Below are 19256 nucleotides of genomic sequence, written 5' to 3'. Positions count from 1 at the left end.
AGGTTTTTATTGAAAACATTTTATTTCAAAAGACCCGTGATGCCACGTTATAAATGGACCTCCATAGACAGACCGCGAAGAACAGTTCCTACTGTATAGTTCAACACGATCGTCTCTAATCCCTGTGGACACTAACATGCAGAGGGTTAGCTAGCCAGTCTGACAGAAGACTGGAGAGGGGTTAATACTGTTGTTGACTATTGCCAGCAGCACAAAGATAAACACATACACCTTACAACTCCCTCGTCATCGTGACCATCAGAAGCTGCGAGGGTAAAAGTTACCCAGCTAGTGTCAGACAAACACCGGGTCTACTTAAACAGCCTTTAAAGAAATAAGGAATTGATATCGTCCGTCAAAACTATTTTCCTATTGCATTATGTACAATTATTACAGTTTAAAACATTTTAAAAACATTGGAGCAGAAATAATAAATCCTCTACAGTACAATTTCCAGGTATAAAAATATATTACCAATCTCCAGGAGTATTTACAAAGACAAGTTTCTCTACAACATCAAGTAACTGTGCTGTTAAGCTCGTAGTCTAGTTGTACTACCTTAAACTTACAAAAGCACCCACCTAAATGCTCAAATGTTTAGCACCTAGTATATAATACATTTGGCCTACATTACCAAAAGTATGTGGACACCTGTTCGTCGAACATCTCATTCCAATATCGTGGGCATTACTATGGAGTTGGTCCCCCCCTTTGCTGCTATAACAGACTCCAGTCTTCTGGGAAGGCTTTCCACTAGATGTTGAAACATTGCTGCGGGGACTTGTTTCCATTCAGCCACAAGCGCATTAGTGAGGTCGGGCAGGCACGGATGTTGGCCGATGAGGCCTGGCTCGCAGTCGGCGTTCCAATTCATCCCAAAGGTTCGATTGAGTTGAGGTCAGGGCACTGGGCAGGCAAGTCAAGTTATTTCACACTGATCTCGACAAACCATTTCTGTATGGACCTCGCTTTGTGCATGCGGGCATTGTCATGCTGAAACAGGAAAGGGCCTTCCCCAAACTGTTGCCACAAAGTTAGAAGCACATATCGTCTAGAATATCGTATGCTGTAAGGTTAAGATTTCCCTTCACTGGAACTAAGGGCCCTAGCCTAAACCATGAAAAAAGTATTCTTCCTCCAAACTTTACAGTTGGCACTATGCGTTTGGGCAGGTAGCGTCCTCCTGGCATCCGCCAAACCTAGATTTGGCCGTCGGACTGACAGATGGTGAAGCGTGATTCATCACTCCAGAGAACGCGTTTCCACTGCGCCAGAGTCCAATGGTGGCGAGCTTTACACCAGCCAATGCTTGGCTTGGCGCATGGTGATCTTAGGCTTGTGTGCAGCTGCTCGGGTCATGGAAACCCACTAATGAAACTCCCAACAAACAGTTATTGTGCTGATGTTGCGTCAAGATGCAGTTTGGAACTCCGTAGTGAGTGCTGAAACCGAGGACAGATGATTTTTACACAATATGTGCTTCAGCACTCCCATTCTGTGAGCTTTTGTGGCCTACCACTTCACGGCTGAGCCGTTGTTGATCCTAGACATTTCCAGTTCACAATAAAAGCACGTACAGCTGACCATGACAGCTCTAGCAGGGCAGAAAACTGACTTGTTGGAAAGGTGGCATCCTATGACGGTGCCATGTTGAAAGTCACTGAGCTCTTCAGTAAGGCCATTCCACTGCAAATGTTTGTCTATGGAGATTGCATTGCTGTGTGCTCAATTTAATACATCTGTCAGCAATGGGTGTGGCTGAAATAGCCAAATCTGCTAATTTGTAGGGGTGTCCACACACTACTGTGTATTTTCAGAAACCATTAAAAACAAATACTAAATGTCTGTCATTTGGAGGAATTTGAAAAGAAAGTGAAAAGAGCAGAAATTGAACCAAGAAAAAAAGGGGGAAATAAGAGGTACTGAAATCTCTGGTTTTCACTCCTGTCCAGACAAGACAAGACAGAGACTTCCTATGAGAGGTGATATCAGCAGGCTCCTTCGAAGTCTCTTGATTGATTGTTCTTAGTCTCTAGAAGAACATCCTGTAACGACAGGCAGCACTTTTCATTAGTGTACAGTTATGCATATCATGATTTCTAACACGGTCCACCTCCACCCACAGTCATTTGTGTAATGTTAGCATTCCTCTACATACACAGAATGTTTTACATTCTACCGAGGGTTTTACAGAACTATGGGAGGATGCCGAACACTTCATCAAAAACAAAGCCAGTCTGTAACCGTGGAAATGATCGTACAGGTGTAATAAAGGCTTATGAGAATAAAAATATTTAAAAACAAGATTATAACATTTTTTTTTAAAATCTGATTGATCAGGGGAGTGGTGATGAGAGGTATCGTAGTGGTCAGAAAGGTCCACAGCAGGGGATGACACGTAAGATGCAAGAAAAGGGGTGGAATGCTTCGTCTACAGCGCAGTATTTTCTACTGGCTGACAACAGTGACTGGCGCCACCTGGTAGGGAAATAAATAGCAGTCACATCATTCCTGAATCTTGAAAGCTGTACTTCTCAGACGACTCCTGACACACAAATCACAACGACAGCACACCTTAACCTGCCCCTACTGAATGGCAGGCATGTCAGGATTCCTCCTCTCACCATTCCTCAGGGAACCATACCTTCTTCACTTTGCCTATAAAGCATTTACAATGCTGCTTGGAAGAATACAAGGGAGGAAAGACTTAAGAGATTTTGTTTCTAGGTAATACAAACTCGAAAGCAGCACGCAAAGGCTGACGTGGGGTTCAGGATCACATCTCTCCACAGCCATTGGGCATTCATATTTAGCTCTGTGCTGCATGGCCATCTATTACAGGCAGAATGTAGCCATCATTCATTAGCTGGGTAAACAGAGTAGCACTGGCCCCCGGGGATCACTGGGCCAGTACTGAGTCTAGGAAAACAAACCGGCTGTGGTAGCTATGCTCACATTGCTGCTGTTGTGAGTCAACCAACGTATGAGTTATGTGCACGTCCACAGGCACGCACACTATTTGGAGAGTTAATGATTAGCCCTAATGGTCTCTGCCTCAAGATTTGGCAACCTACACCCCCTTCAGTGCATGCACGCACACACACACCTGTATATGTTGGGGTCCAGCAGTACGTGTGTGTCCTGGGGCAACTGGGAGAGATGGACCACCTTGGTCTTCTGCTGCGGCCGGTCACTCTCATTCACCCACACATCAGGAAGTCTGGCGAGAGGGATAGAGAGAAAGTGAGAGGGAAGGAGGAGAGAGAAAGTGAGAAAAGGAGGAGAGAGAGATAGAGAGAGGGGGAAGAGATGAGTCAGTACAAATCCAGTCTTGCAATTGGTTCCGTTGCCTCCAAGCTGGTGTCTGACTGGCATCAGCTTAGAAACGGGTTAAGAAGAGATTGCAGTGGTACACATGCATGCTTCCTAAAGCATTGTCTAACTAAACAGTGTATTTAGGTGTTATCTGTGGGAAACAATGGGAGAGGATCAATACCAGTACTGGGCCCCTCTACTCCTGCCACTGTGAGCGTCACCAGGAAAGCACCCCGGGGTAGAGTGTTGGGGAGATGTGAATGAGCAGTGCTTGGTTCATCATTAGCAGACTGCTTGGCTATAGATCACAGATTCAGAGAGGGGCAGATGAAAGCCCCAGGGGGAGGAAAGGAAGAAAGAGGGTTGGATAGTGGATGAAAGGAGAAGAGAGTGGTGATAAAGAAATGGAGAAGCGAGAGGCGACCGTACCCTTGCAAAGGGACGAACAAGTAGACAGAGCCAAAACAAAAACAGCAGAAAAGCACCCAATAACATGGTAGGAGACCGAGAGGGCAAGGCCTCAGCTGTCTCCTGTTACGGTTTAAAATCACAGCAAATACAATGCTCGCTGCACAGAGGACTGTGTACATAGGGTGCTGCTGTAACCCTGTAGCTGAGAGCTACAGTAGGAGTGACTACAACATCTGTTAGACATTCTCCATGGTAGTGTGGGTGACGGTTGCTTTAACAGCAACATGGTCCTTAGAGAGACATATCCAACTCTTAACCAAAAACCCCTCACAGCTTCTGAAACGAGTGCTGCAATACGTCTCTTGCTCCTCCTCCTCCCAAAAATTCCAACGAGAGGTTTATTTTGGACATGTACCGCGAAAGCGAGCGTCGTTTTGGCTTTTAGCCCGTTTCCTGACCCAGAAAGTTGTTTCTATCGGAGATGAGTTCTCGGGGAGAGGGGTTTTAGACAGAGCAGAGTTGAGCTGACAGCCCGTTCCTCTGGCTGAGAGACTAATGACGAGGAGGGCTGCGGCTCAATAGTCTGAAGTGACTTCCTCTCCTTGTCTCCTTACCTTCAATAATTTGTCTGATAATATACTATGCTAACTACATAGCTAACTTACAATATTCAAGTCTGAAACGCATGTAGCTGGTTAGGATAGCTGTTATGCTAGTCAGGGGGGAAAGACCGGCGAGCGCTTGGTCCTTAATGCTCTAAACTGGGCCACTGATGCGGGCAAAAGGAGCAGAGAAAGAGTTAGAGGAAGGGATGAAGGGAAATAAATGGCGAGAGAGACCACAGGGTAGCTCCCATGAGATGAGGGAACCCATCCAGATCACTGACCCTTCTGGATGGAGGAGACACTAACCTAGGTATCCTGTGTGTGTTTGTGTGGGGTGCGGTGACATGTGATTGCCTGCCTCCAACCACAGGACAAACTGTCTAACCACCACTAAACGCCTGCTGACATTTACAGAGCAGGGGAGGAGAAGGATAGGAAGAGAGGAGGGTAACCCTCTGCTTGCCAGTAGTACAGGAGAGAAAAGGGAGCGAGGTGAGAGAAGAGGACTGTGGCCTTGTGTCTGCCAACAGGAGAGAGATGAAGAGCAGGATGTGGGGAAGAGAGGGTGGAGAAGAGGGCAACTTACATGTCCTCAGGAGTCCAGTGGAGGAGGACTTTAACCTTCCCAGAATCTTCCTTCCTCCTCGCTATTACCTAGAGACAGAAGAAGAGAGTCAAGACACCACCCAGTAACAGAGACATTGGAAAACAACATGAGTTCATACTGGAGACACACACCATCCCTAACCGAAGGTGTGATGCTGACGGCAAGTCAGTAAAAGGAATGAGACACCTGGTTCCAGTCTAATTGAGCCAGAGTCAATCTGTCCTCCCTCCCACTCTGCAGACGTACCTCACTGGCCTGAAGACGCCAGTCCAGCCGCTAAACCTACACACACACCCTGTGGTAGGAACAATACAGCTCCCTGACTGACATTAGTCCATGCCACAGTTCGTGAGTGTGTGACCCTGGACCAAGGTGAAGACTAGGAATGCTATTTATCTTTAGAAACACACAGACGGATATGTGTACACACACACACACACACACACACACAGAAAGTAGCTAGTTACAGCGTGAAAAGGCGTTACACTAGACTCTCAGGGTTTTATTTGCTTATAGCTTTGGCGTAGACAAGGCCTGCCGGGTTTGCCGGGCTACCCAATGGCCTTGCTTCAGCCAAATGCTACGCCACGCCCACGGCCGTCAATTCCTTCTCTGCAATGAGTCTGGATCAGAGTATCTCCCTGACAATTTCTGATTGGTCCCAGAAATTGATGGGGTTGTAACACACGTGGGTAAAACAGTGTTTTGAAAATGTAAATTGGCTTTGATACTCTGATTAGAGACAATCCAAATGGCTGATGACTGTTTTGACATCACCACAAACTACTTCAATGATGGCAGTCTCAGACTGAAGTGAACAGAGCAGCGGAAGAATTCAGTTGGAGTCGTCAGGCAACTGCTGGGCTCCTACGCCGTCTCTCGCTCTCTTGATTTCTCTGAGATAATACTGGTAGAAGCACTCCAACTGCATGTGTAGGGGAGAGATGGAGGGTGGAGGGGTGAGGGAAGAGAGCGGCGTAGGGGTCTGTTTTCTAAGCGGCTCCAACAACAGGCCTGGCTGGGTCTGGACTCTGGCATGTACGTCAGAGCAGTGCGTGTGTTTCGTGGGAGGGTTGCTGGCAGTTCCCTTATTAGCAGTTTAATTAAAAAGGGGCATGGGAGTCTGTTATTCCCTGGCTGGGCCCTTCATTTTCCGCAGGACTCAATACTGCACACACTAACTCATGAGAGTTTAAACCAGACTGCTGGTAATACGTCAATTTTGGAAAACAAGTTGTGTCAGACTCTGGTATTATTACTGAGAAAAATGAGATTGTGATGCTTTTAAATCAGCATTTAATCTCAGCGGGCTTTTTATTTGAAATAAATGGTGGTTTAATTGACCCTGGGGAGCCAGTCGACTGCCTGCCCCTCTCCCAGCCTCTAGTTTGCTCTAGTGAATCTTTGTTTTCATTTCAACAACTTTCTACCTGTGATGTGCTAGACGCCACGAGGAAGATCACTGTAAAGAAACAAACAAAAACACTGGGGCTGATTTACTTGATCCTTTCTTGCTGCAGCTTTCTGATTGTAGAATCTTTTAACACGTTTTACCTTACAATTATTTCTGCTGCCGTCCCCAAGGTCTGGAAAGTGGCCCACATTACTGTCCCTTCAAAAGATGGTGACGCGTGAGACCTAAATAATTAGCGCCCCATTTCCAGGCTGCGTGTAGCTGGTTTGAAAATGATTTTAAAATATGCACTACGCAGAAACCACTCCGCCATTTCCTGATTGCTAAAATTCTAAGTTTGCCTAATTTCCTTTATTAGCAGTTTCATTAAAGGGGCATGGAACCAAAGTGTAGAGCATCACTACCATCTAAACCACTGTCAAATATATTCACCATAACCAAAAACATTGTATTTTCAGTTGTTTGATGCAGTTGTACAAAACCTAAAGTAAGACGCAAAAAACAAAACTTAGCGGAAAGCATAGAAATAAAGCACATATATATGTACACACCACTTCGTCGACTTGCTTTCAACGAGAATGACAGATCTACAACTCACATTTCTATGTGAATTTGGTTGGGTCACCTAAAAAGTTACATATTGCTGCTGTAAAAAGTATACCGTGTCTATTTACACCACATAACAAATGGAGTCCTACGGGATGGATTCTTGCTCTGGTTATTTTCACATTATTAACAAGATCATTTATCTGTTAAAAAAATACATTCACCTGTATGCAGATGACACTGTGGTGTATGCCATTAACCCCACAACTGACCAGGCTCTGTGAGTGTCAATCTGCCTCTATTCCCCCCAGAAAGCATTTGTTGAACTGACATTGGTACTTAATAATGCAGGTAAAACCAAGGACATGTTCTTTTCCAAATCACATAAAAATCAGAAGATTTATGCATAAGTACTTTGTAGGGGTGTAATGGTACACTTATTCGTACCGAACCATTCGGTCCAGGGACCTCGATTCGGTCGCACTGAACCCGAATTGACTACATAAAAACAACAATACAACATTTTTAAAACTACGTCTTTAGGCTATGCATACGCTGCGTAGCAGGCCTTTGCCGCTTGAGAAAATCTGAGCTGAAACAAAACATTTCAGGCTATTCCGTTCAAACGAGCACCTATGCAGACGGAATCAGAACTGGAGGATCATCAACAATCGTTTACATCTCCAGTTTAGGAGCTTTTAGGCTTCCCAGCAGATTAAACGGAGACGGACAGAACGTGGTGGTCAAACGTTAACCGTATGTCACCACGCTCAACAGAAATAGCCTACGCAGCTGCCAACACCTCAAATGTTGTTGACACATTTACTCCGACATCACCCGAGGTACACGGAGCAAGACAGAAACACATCGTCTCACCTCTGCATTTCAAGCATTCCGTGGCAGCTGATTCTGACCGGGCCAAAGAAATTACAAGAGCCATAGGTAGGTTGTGTTTATATTTGTTTTACAGTCTTTGCTTTATAACCACGGATATGCACCGATTCACGGTGATTGAGAATAGGGAGGTTTCAGCGCCTTGTGAAAGTGCTTTTAAGCCACGTTGCGAACTTCCCTCCTGCACCAATTTAAGCAAACAGGTTGTACCCGCTCGATATAAGCAAGCCAAAAAACGAAGTTCAGAATGAATTGGCTTGCGCATACTTCACAGTGACAGCCCATCACATTACCCTGGAATAGGAGATGAAATCGTGCTACAGACACTCCCCTTTATGAGCATCACAACTGTGCATCAGGGCACCGAAGGAGACCGTGTCATGGTGTGTTCGTAACCAAGTGGGAATTTACCACATACGACTGGGGAAAACCCCACTTGAATGGCCCTCCAACTGGTACTTACTTGTGGGAAACTTGTCAATGATCTGAAGCACACACTTCTCCCACATGATTACCACAGACGTCACCTGCTAAGGAAATGGCCTCTAACAGCATTTGGCAGTTCAATGGAAGAAAACATTTATTAAAAAAAGCAATCTATTGTGGTTTGCTGAAAAAAACCGTTCTTTTTTTACATGCACTTTTAGTTTATGGTTGATAGAGCTTGTAGGCCATTAGCCACTGGCGTTTCTCAACGAGTTCAAATCACATGAATGCGTCCAACTGCTATTTATGACTAAACAACGAATACATTCCCACCTCCCAGAAGGTGACCAATGCAGCATCAGAGTGGAAACTTGAGAGGACCAAAATAACAATCCTGCCACAACAGAATGACAGAAATATTGTGAATGGAACTTACATTTTCCCCTGCTGTATTGAAACTGAACCGTGAACCCCAAAACCTACCAAACCGTGGGTTTGATGAACTGTGACACCCCTAATACTTTGGATGGTGCCCTCATTGATCGTCTCCACTCGAATAAATATCTGAGCATCTGGATTAACGAAATGAATAATTCAAATAGGCTTCTTCTATAGGGCCAGGTTCCTGTCTTTTGTTAAACAGCAGAAAAACAAATCATCCTGTCAAACATTCATGCCGGTTATTGACTATGGCGATATCATCTATATGAACGCTGTTGCCACGGTACTGAAGCCGTTGCACACAGTTGACCACAGTGCATTGTTACGGGCGATAGGTTCCGTACACATCACTGCAGTTTGTATCAGAAAGTAGGCTGGCCCGCTGTGAAGTCTCGCAGATCGATGCATTGCGCTCTCTTTTTTTTGGTCTATAGAGCCCTCTTGCATAAACTTCCATCATACCTTACCTCATTGTTAAACTTCAGACTGACAAGTAACCAGACCCGGACTCAGGGATGTCTAACCCTGGAGGGCTCTTCAATCTCAACCCAATTAGGTACATCTGTTTTTAGTTTATTGCGCCTCGTGGAATAATCTCCTAAAGTCCTTAAAGTTAGAGTTGGTGCCTCTAGGGAAACTCGGGCAGATGTTAGAGAGCCTTTTTACTGAAGAATGTGTTTGTTTCATATGATTGCGATTTACTTGTCGTGTATTGTGTAATTGACGTGTGTACAGATAGATATGTTTAATGGTGTAATGGTTGTGTAATCGATGTGTTCATGCAAGGCCTCATCTGCGAAAGAGACCGTGGTCTCAGCATGACTCCCAGCTTAAATAAAGGTAGAAATTTAAAAAGACAAACTCCTCTATACAGCGGAGACCGTAATACTGTAGGCCTGCTGCGCCCTCTGCTGTCTGAACAGTGAAGTACAGCGTGTGTGTGCAGGACCCTGCATGGTCTGCTGCAGCTGGATCCCTGACCATGCTGTGGTAGACGACGGTGATGGTGAGTGTGTGCTACTACTAACCGTGCTGTGAAACACCACACTGTGTCCGTTGCCCAGGCTCTCTATATGTGTAGCCAGGTTGAGGCAGATGGCCCGGTGTCTGATAGCATCCATGGTCTGGGCATCAAAGAAGTCGTGAGGTCGTGCTGGAGGGACAGAACACACTGGGGTGAGAGAGGGGGAGCATTAAACTGAGGTTCATAGGTCAGAGGTGATTAGCCAATCAGATGGATCTGACCCTCGTAGATATTCATCAAAACGTTTCCCACCACCCGATTGGTTAAGACGCTTGGTTTGAAAGCCAGGCAACCTGATCAGCGAGTAGGTGGTTGATTGTTTGTATGATTGAGTGTGTGCCTGCATATCTGTGTATGTGTACACATGCTTGCATTTGTGCGCGCGCGCTTAGATTACCATCCTCGTGGGTACCAGAAATTCCAAAAAGTCCCAGAGGACAAAGACTATTTTAGAATTAGGTTTAGGTTTACGGTTAAAATTAAATGAACAATTAGAGAAAATAGGATTTCATGGAAATCCATTTTAGGGTCCCCCACAAGGATAATAAGACGTATGCTGTGTGTGTATTGTGTATTGTGTGTTTTTATATGTGTGTGTTTCTCGGATACGTACGTAAAGACCTCCTGCGTTTATTCTTGAGTTTCCGCCTCTTGTTAAGCCCCGCTTTCGAAGGTGAATCCTCCTTCATCTTGCCCTGATTGGCCAGCTTGTTGGAGTTTTGGGAGCTGAAGTGGGTGGGTACGTGGCGTGCCAGCCCCCCCTGGGAGGCAAAAGTGGCATTGCAACCCCCCACCACACACTGATGGAAACAGAGACAACACCGGTGAGAATACAGACTAGTAGATATCTTACACAAGAGCACTTACATACAGTTGAAGTCGGAAGTTTACATAGACCTTAGCCAAATACATTTAAACTCAGTTTTTCACAATTCATGACATTTAATCCTAGTAAAAATACCCCGTTTTAGGTCAGTTAGGATCACCACTTTATTTTAAGAATGAGAAATGTCAGAATAATAGTAGAGAGAATGATTTACTTCAGCTTTTATTTCTTTCATCACATTCCCAGTGGGTCAGAAGTTTACATACACTCAATTAGTATTTGGTAGCATTGCCTTTAAATTGTTTAACTTGGGTCAAACGTGTTGGGCAGCCTTCCACAAGCTTCCCACAATAAGTTGGGTGAATTTAGGCCCATTCCTCCTGACAGTGTTGGTGTAACTGAGTCAGGTTTGTAGGCCTCCTTGCTCACACATGCTTTTTCAGTTCTGCCCACACATTTTCTATAGGTTTGAGGTCAGGGCTTTGTGATGGCCACGCCAACATCTTGACTTTGTTGTCCTTAAGCCATTTTGCCACAACTTTGTAAGTATTCTTGGGGTCATTGTTCATTTGGAAGACCCATTTGCGACCAAGCTTTAACTTCCTGACTGATGTCTTGAGATGTTGCTTCAATATATCCAGATATTTTTCCTGCCTCATGATGCCATCTATTTTGTGAAGTGCAACAGTCCCTCCTGCAGCAAATCACAGTTGGGATGGTGTTCTTCGGCTTGCAAGCCTCCCCCCTTTTCCTCCAAACATAACAATGGTCATCATGGCCAAACAGTTCTATTTTTATATCATCAGACAAGAGGACATTTCTCCAAAAATATTTATTTAGATTTTCCCATGATGTCAAGCTACTGAGTTTGAAGGTAGGCCTTGAAATACATCCACGGGTAATTTAATCCTAGTAAAAATACCCCGTTTTAGGTCAGTTAGGATCACCACTTTATTTTAAGAATGAGAAATGTCAGAATAATAGTAGAGAGAATGATTTACTTCAGCTTTTATTTCTTTCATCACATTCCCAGTGGGTCAGAAGTTTACATACACTCAATTAGTATTTGGTAGCATTGCCTTTAAATTGTTTAACTTGGGTCAAACGTGTTGGGCAGCCTTCCACAAGCTTCCCACAATAAGTTGGGTGAATTTAGGCCCATTCCTCCTGACAGTGTTGGTGTAACTGAGTCAGGTTTGTAGGCCTCCTTGCTCACACATGCTTTTTCAGTTCTGCCCACACATTTTCTATAGGTTTGAGGTCAGGGCTTTGTGATGGCCACGCCAACATCTTGACTTTGTTGTCCTTAAGCCATTTTGCCACAACTTTGTAAGTATTCTTGGGGTCATTGTTCATTTGGAAGACCCATTTGCGACCAAGCTTTAACTTCCTGACTGATGTCTTGAGATGTTGCTTCAATATATCCAGATATTTTTCCTGCCTCATGATGCCATCTATTTTGTGAAGTGCAACAGTCCCTCCTGCAGCAAATCACAGTTGGGATGGTGTTCTTCGGCTTGCAAGCCTCCCCCCTTTTCCTCCAAACATAACAATGGTCATCATGGCCAAACAGTTCTATTTTTATATCATCAGACAAGAGGACATTTCTCCAAAAATATTTATTTAGATTTTCCCATGATGTCAAGCTACTGAGTTTGAAGGTAGGCCTTGAAATACATCCACGGGTACACCTCCAATTGACTCAAATGATGTCAATTAGCCTATCAGAAGCTTATAAAGCCATGACATTTTCTGGAATTTTCCAAGCTGTTTAAAAGGCACAGTCAACTTAGTGTATGTAAACTTCTGACCCACTGGAATTGTGATACAGTGAATTATAAGTTAAATAATCTGTCTGTAAACAATTGTGGGAAAAATGACTTGCGTCATGCACAAAGTAGATGTCCTAACCAACTTGCCAAAACTATAGTTAGTTAACAAGAAATGTGTGGAGTGGTTGAAAAACTAGTTAATGACTCCAACCTAAGTGTACGTAAACTTACGACTTCAACTGTATATAATAATAGTATTGGTCTTTCCATTTGAGGAAATCTAGGTGATTTCCTTTTCAATGAAAGTTCAAAAAGGTTATGGTGGTGGAAACTGTAGGCCTGAGTATAGAATATCATGCATTAGCTTTACACAGGATAGTGTGTGACAGATATGCCTCGTCTTAGAATGATTATAATGCTCTCCAAGACTAGAACAACCTATAGCACATGACGTGTACATACAGCAGGTACGGGACCTCCAGAAAGAATTCACCCCTCAACTTTTCACACATTTTGTTGTGCTACAGCCTGAATTTCAAATGGCTTCATTTGAGAATTGGTGTTTACTGGCCTACACACAATACCCCATAATGTCCAAGTGGAATTATGTTTTTTTTTAAATGTTTACTAATTAATTCATTTAAAATGAAAGCGGAAATGTCTTGCATCAATAAGTATTCAACCCCTTTGTTATTGGCAAGACTAAATAAGGAATAAAAATGTGCTTAAATCACTGAAGTTGCATGGCCTGTGTTTAATAACATGATTTTTGAATGACTACCTCATCTCTGTACTCCACACATACAGTTCTCTTTAATATCCCTAAGTCGAGCAGTGAATATCAAACACCGATTCAACCACAAAGACCAGGGATGTTTTGCAATGCCTCTCAAAGGGCACTTATTGGTAGAGCAGACAATGAATATCCCTTCGAGTATTGTGAAGTTATTAATTACACTTTGGATGGTGTATCAACAGAACCAGTCACTACAAAGATACAGGCATCCTTCCGAAAAAAAAACTCAGTTACTGGAGAGGAAGGAAACTGCTCAGGCCGGCCCATTGGTGACTTTAAAACTGGTACAGCGTTTAATGGCTGTGATAGGAGAACACTGATGGATCTCAACAACATTGTAGTTACTCCACAACATTAACCTAATTGACAGACTGAAAAGAAGGGAAGCCTGTACAGAATATTGCCAAAACATGCATTCTGTTTGCAATAAGGCACTAAAGTAAAATTGCAAAGAATGTGGGAAAGCAATTAACTTTATGTCTTGAATACAAAGCATTACGTTTAGGGCAAACCCAACACAACACATTACTGAGAACCACATCACATTTTCAGGCATGGCGGTGGCTGCATCATGTTATGGGAATGCTTGTCATCGACTAGGATAAAAATAAACAAAACAGAGCTAAGCACAGGCAAAATCATAGAGGAAAACCGGGTTCAGTGGGAGACAATAAGCTAAAACACAAGGCCAAATATACACAGGAGTTGCTTACCAAGATGACATTGAATGTTCCGGAGTGGCCTCGTTACAGTTTTGACATAAATTGGCATGAAAATCTATGGCAAGACTTGAAAATGGCTGTCTAGCAATGATCCCCAAAACCTTGACAGAGCTTGAAGAATAAAACAAAAGAATGTGAAAATATTGTACAATCCAGGTGTGCAAAGCTCTTAGAGATTTACCCAGAAAGACAGCTACAGTCGCTGCCAAAGCGGATTCTAACATGCATTAACTCAGGGGTGTGAATACTTCTGTAAATTAGCTTTTTCTGTACTTCATTTTCAATAAAAACTTGTTTTCACTTTGCCATTATGGGGTAGTGTGTAGATGGGTGAGAGAACAAACAAATCCATTTTAAATTCAGGTTGTAACACAAAATGTGGAATAAGTCAAGGGGTATCAATAACTTTGTGAAGACACTGACATGAGGATGTGGTTTGCAGAGTCAGTGCTTAGATGTCATGTGTGTGACAGTGAAATGGAAGAAAGGAGGGCGTTTTCTCACCTTGAATGGTTTGTCTCCACTGTGTGAGACCATGTGTCTCTGAAGCCAGCTCTGACTGGTGGACGGGGTGTTATACACCTTGCAGCCCTTCCACAGACACACAAACACCTGGTGAGAGGACAGCAACACTGTTACACACAAACATATATATTCACAGGTCACTCGCAACCTAGCTCTTATGAGTTACCCAAGATGCAATGTAAGAGACTAAATGTCCTATGAAATCCTACTATCCTCAAGAATTGTAGTAGTTGGGAGAAGCACCTAGAAACTCAATCCCCCATAAACTGACCCCCGCCCCCTCTCTGAACCTAAAGTTCAAAGAGAGATAAAACATCAAGCTGTCTTTTATACAGCCAGACTCTATAGTGTACAGCAGTACTTTTCATCTGGAGTTAGTTTAACACAGGATGTTTGGATTATCTTCAAGATGGAGAAGTGGAAGGGATTGATATTGTGAAGACAGGGCTGTGGTGGTGGAGAAGAGGGGGAAGAGGAGAAGATGAGTGGAGGCATAAAACTAGGAGATGTAGAAAGAATAGGAGATGGTGAGCAGGCAAGAGGACAGAAGATTTAGGAAGTTGCTTTCCTACACTGCATACCCCTCCTCGTTGTCCGTCCACGTGCACGCCCCTGATGTGCTCAGCCAGGTCTGGGCTGGTGGTAAAGAGGAGCTGGCATTGGTCCCAGCAGCAGGTGTATGCCACGCTCTTACCCACCGACGGGGTGGTGGTGGCAGGGCCGTGCCCATTCATCATGGCAGGTGTGGAGCGCCCGCTGGACGCTGTGCTCTCCATGTCCATCAGAGTACTGCTAATACTGAGGGAGGGAGAGGGACAGTGAGAGGGGGAGGGACAGTGAGAGGGACAGTGAGAGGGGGAGGGACAGTGAGAGGGGGAGGGACAGTGAGAGGGACAGTGAGAGGGACAGTGAGAGGGACAGTGAGAGGGAGAGGGACAGTGAGAGGGAGAGGGACAGTGAGAGGGACAGTGAGAGTGGGAGGGACAGTGAGAGTGGGAGGGACAGTGAGAGTGGGAGGGACAGTGAGAGGGGGAGGGACAGTGAGAGATGGGGTCAGCACAGAGATCTGTTGCACTACAAAACAAATCAAAATGTTATTCTTCACATACGCCGAATACAACAGTGTAGACCTTACCGTGAAATGCTTACTTACACGCCCTTAACCAAAGAAAGTTGAGAAAATATTTACTAAATAACGTTTTTTTTTTTAAATAGGAGCAACAAAATAATGAGACTATATACATTGGGTACAGGTACCGAGTCAATGTGCGGGGGTACAGGTTAGTCAAGGTCATTGAGGTAATATGTACATGTAGGTAGCGGTAAGGTGACTACGCATAGATAAACCGCGAGTCGGGGGGGGCAATAAAGACATTTAATTAGCTGTTCAGCAGTCTTATGGCTCGGGGGTAGAAGCTGTTAAGAAGCCTTTAGGACCTAGAGCTCCGGTACCGCCTGCCGTGCGTTAACAGAGAAAACAGTCTGACTAGGGTTGCTGGAGTCACTGGCCTTCTTCTGACACCACCTGATAGAGGTCCTGGATGGCAGGATGCTTGGCCCCGGTGATGTACTGGGCCGTACGCACTACCCTCTGTAGCGCCTTGCGGTTTGTTCTAGTCATAGGTTTGGACAGCCTCAGTCACTAAATCATGGTGATATAGTGTGTTTATAGCATGTGCCAACACAGCTCTGAGCAGTGTCGGCACATGGTATAAACACACCATTAGTATAGTTTATGCGTGTTCACTTCTCTGGGGCATATGATGCTTCATATGCCTGGTCTACAAGGAGGGATGTGAGGGTGCCATGGAGGATTTGAATCTCATGCCATTAGAGATGTAGAAGTATCCCTCTCCGTCCTCACACCCACACAAAGCTTCTCAGAGAGCATTAGTGACTCAGTAATGCTACCACGTTGGACTGAATGAAGAGAAGGTGACAAACACACACACCTCGTAAGGCTGCCTGCCTCCAGCTGCTCCCCTGCTCTGTTCCTGAGGTCCTCAGTGCCAGAAGGGGAACAAAAGTTACATTGAGACCATGCAGCTGCCCAAACAGCAGAGCTCTCTCCTCCATTCACTCCTTTCTTACTACGGGCCATTCTGCCCCGGCCAGACAAAGCAACGCACCATGACAGGAGGGTTGGGAGGGAAGGGGGGGGGGGAAATCGGATCCTCTCTCCTTCAGATACTACACTTCAGTTCCCGAAGCAACACAGGGACTTCAGCCTTTGTGCTCACTGGGTTTCCTTTTGTTAGCTACCCTCGACAGGTCGCCGCATGACTACAGACCGAGGAAATCTACCGGGATCCAGAAAGGGGGAATTATTCCACTATTCTAGTAGCAAAAGGAGAAGGGTGGACATCGGGGTATGCGTGAAATCATGGATTTCTCTGTTTCCATTTGAATAGGAAATGTGTATATCGTTCTGATCCGTTGGCTCGTCCAGTGATATTCAGACGGCATGCGCAGGGGCAGATCTGTGTGTAGTATTAGTACCTGGCTGATAGGACCCTATATCGACACAGGACTTTAGCATGCTTCGTGCTATAGTTCATGTCTGTGTGTTGACTTCGATTGTTACATGCACAACGAGTCGGGTTCAACGACATACACACGTAACTGGAGTTCGCCATAGAGTTGGGACAATCAGATCGGCAAACTCACTGCTTTGGGTGGGCCGCAATAACCCAGAGTCAATTATTTGAAGTTGCATTGGAACAGAGTTGAGTAGTGAGTTGCATACAGCATTAGTCATTTGGAACACCTATGAACTGATTCACTCGCTCTCTCTTCTGCACTAGTTTATGATGCAGTGGAAGTTCCATCTGGGCCATTTCACATATTGTAATGGGGAATTCTGGGTACACATCTAAATATCTCAGAAAGACGTGTGTGTGTGTGTGTGTGATTCACTTGTGTGCATGAGGGTGAGAACCTGTGTGTGTGTGTGTGTGTATAAAGGACTCATCTCAACACAGACATCCTGTAACTAGTCACCACCCAGCCACATGGCCAAACCAACTAGAAGGCGATGAAGTGTTGTGTGACCACAGTGAGCCAGTTGACACGTCTGTAAGAGTGTGTGTATAGATATGTTAGAAGTAGCTCTGTGCCTAAACACCACCCTTCATATGAAAGCTGGGGCCTGTTGGTTGGCTTGTTAGTGAGTGATTCGTTTCTTTGTCTCAGTGCTACACCTGTGAAATTACTAATGGGACTTTCAAGGACACATGTTTTTGTCAAGGATACATGCCAACTTGGAAAATCTTACTTAACTCACTGAATTTGTTCACAAGATAAAATCAAGTCTGAAATGTTCATATTGCTGGTACGTCTCTTTTTGACCCTGGTTTCATAGTAGCGATGTATTACACAATGAGCATCGTGGTGGCAATGCAGGCCATACATGGACAGGATGTCCAGAAGCGGGTGTACGTGCAGCGTGGAACCATTCCATGGTAAACTGAAGGCAAACTTAGGCCTATTCAACTATCGGTTAAAACTATGCATGTCAACTGCCCATAACGCATAATTGCGCATTGGGTGCTGATGCATTGTAGCAAAACAAACCCGATTGTTATGCTAAACTGCTGTTTGGCAAAATACAAAGTACGGAGATATCACACCACGCTACATAATTGCAAGGATAGTGAGTGTAACTTGTAACAATGTAGCTTGAGCAAACGTAAACAACTTATTAAAATTGAATCATTGTTAGAGTTGGCTGGCAACATTGCTGCGTTGCTTTGTATTCAACATTTGGTCGGGTATTAGTAATCCACAGACCTGTCTTCCGAATCCATTCGACTGAGAGGTTCTCCATCCGAGGATGATATCTCCACACTGGCCCGTCTTTTGATACCGCGGTCGGTTTTCTCCGTGGATTCCTCGCTTTTGGTCTTGTCCGAGCTGGGAGGCGAGGACACGCTCTCCTCTCTTTGTTCTGGTTTCAGCTCCACGATGCTCTCCCCGGTTTCGGTGCTGCTCGCAGGGATTCCCTCCACGGGACTTTTAACCGGTTCAGACAGTTCACAGGCCGGTTCTTCTTTGTTACCATTTTCCGTGGACAAAACCGATTCTTTTGCGACTTCTAGTGCGACTGAATGCTTCTCCTCTTTGCTGTCTCGGTTGCTCACGTCCATTTCTGGTCCGTCCTTGTTGTCACCCGGTTCCTGTTTCGAGTCTGTGGGGCCCTGCTTCTTATTCCCGGTTTCTCCTTTGTCCAATGTTCCATTTTGCTCGTTTGTCGGTGTGGAGTCTTGTTCGGTACCGTTGGTTGTAACTGCAGCCATGTTCACAGCGCGTAGTAAGCTATTTTGTGTTGTAGGCTACCCCACAAAGTTGGTTCTTCCTCCCAATAGCATGCGCTGCTTCACCACGGGTGTTCAACGGGGAGGAGGCATAACCATGACGTAGCCCCCCACATTGTGGACCGTTCCACGTGTTTCAGAGAACTATTGTTACATTGGTTTATATATATATATATATATATATATTTATATATATATATATTTATATATATTTATATATGTATATATATGTAAAAACAAGTGCTCCAGAAACACAACATTGGCCCTAATATTTCCCTTTAATTGAAGTCAATCATCACCCAGTAACACGTTCCAGTCATAAATCTAAACAATTCTTACCACCATACCTGTGCTCAATTCTATTAGTAAGCCTAACCTATGTTAATTGCATTTTTGCATAAAGCCTAGACTTTAATGTAAATTCATCAAAGCGGATATATTTCATCTTCTTCATGACCTCCAGGTCTTACTCTTGTAAAAGTATGGTAGTGGACCGTGATGGATTCTTCATGACCTCCAGGTCTTACTCTTGTAAAAGTATGGTAGGGGACCGTGATGGATTCTTCATGACCTCCAGGTCTTACTCTTGTAAAAGTATGGTAGGGGACCGTGATGAATT

The 19256-nt window shown here is 44.5% G+C and overlaps 1 protein-coding gene across 4 annotated transcripts; it reads right to left on the bottom strand.

Moving 5' to 3' along the window:
• Positions 1–3: 3 nt before the first annotated feature.
• aebp2 (AE binding protein 2) lies at positions 4–18779 on the bottom strand. Of its 4 annotated transcripts, none has more exons than XM_036957574.1 (8): positions 18114–18779; positions 14897–15122; positions 14304–14411; positions 10297–10483; positions 9688–9812; positions 4918–4985; positions 3107–3220; positions 4–2045 (listed from the first exon to the last, which is right to left on the bottom strand). In XM_036957574.1, exons 1-8 carry the CDS (start codon positions 18617–18619, stop codon positions 2033–2035), a joined length of 1347 nt encoding a protein of 448 aa, XP_036813469.1. In that variant the 5' UTR covers positions 18620–18779; the 3' UTR covers positions 4–2032. The 4 variants fall into 4 exon arrangements, with proteins under 4 accessions (XP_036813469.1, XP_036813467.1, XP_036813468.1 ...); XM_036957572.1 differs by having other exon boundaries at positions 9688–9830; positions 18114–18778; XM_036957573.1 differs by having other exon boundaries at positions 9688–9830; positions 14906–15122; positions 18114–18778.
• Between the last annotated feature and the right edge of the window lie 477 nt (positions 18780–19256).

Source organism: Oncorhynchus mykiss, chromosome 21, assembly GCF_013265735.2.
Source record: "Oncorhynchus mykiss isolate Arlee chromosome 21, USDA_OmykA_1.1, whole genome shotgun sequence".
Classification (NCBI taxonomy): domain Eukaryota; kingdom Metazoa; phylum Chordata; class Actinopteri; order Salmoniformes; family Salmonidae; genus Oncorhynchus; species Oncorhynchus mykiss.
Note: the sequence above shows the minus strand (reverse complement) of the source record. Positions and strands in the feature narration are given on the sequence as shown.

Coding starts and splice junctions, on each gene's coding strand:
- aebp2 (XM_036957572.1), bottom strand. CDS start 18,619: ATGGCTGCAGTTACAACCAACGGTACCGAACAAGACTCCACACCGACA. Junction 15,123..18,113: donor CGAATGGATTCGGAAGACAG/GTCTGTGGATTA, acceptor TCCCTCCCTCAG/TATTAGCAGTACTCTGATGG. Junction 4,986..9,687: donor GTGTGGTGTTTCACAGCACG/GTTAGTAGTAGC, acceptor TTCTGTCTCTAG/GTAATAGCGAGGAGGAAGGA.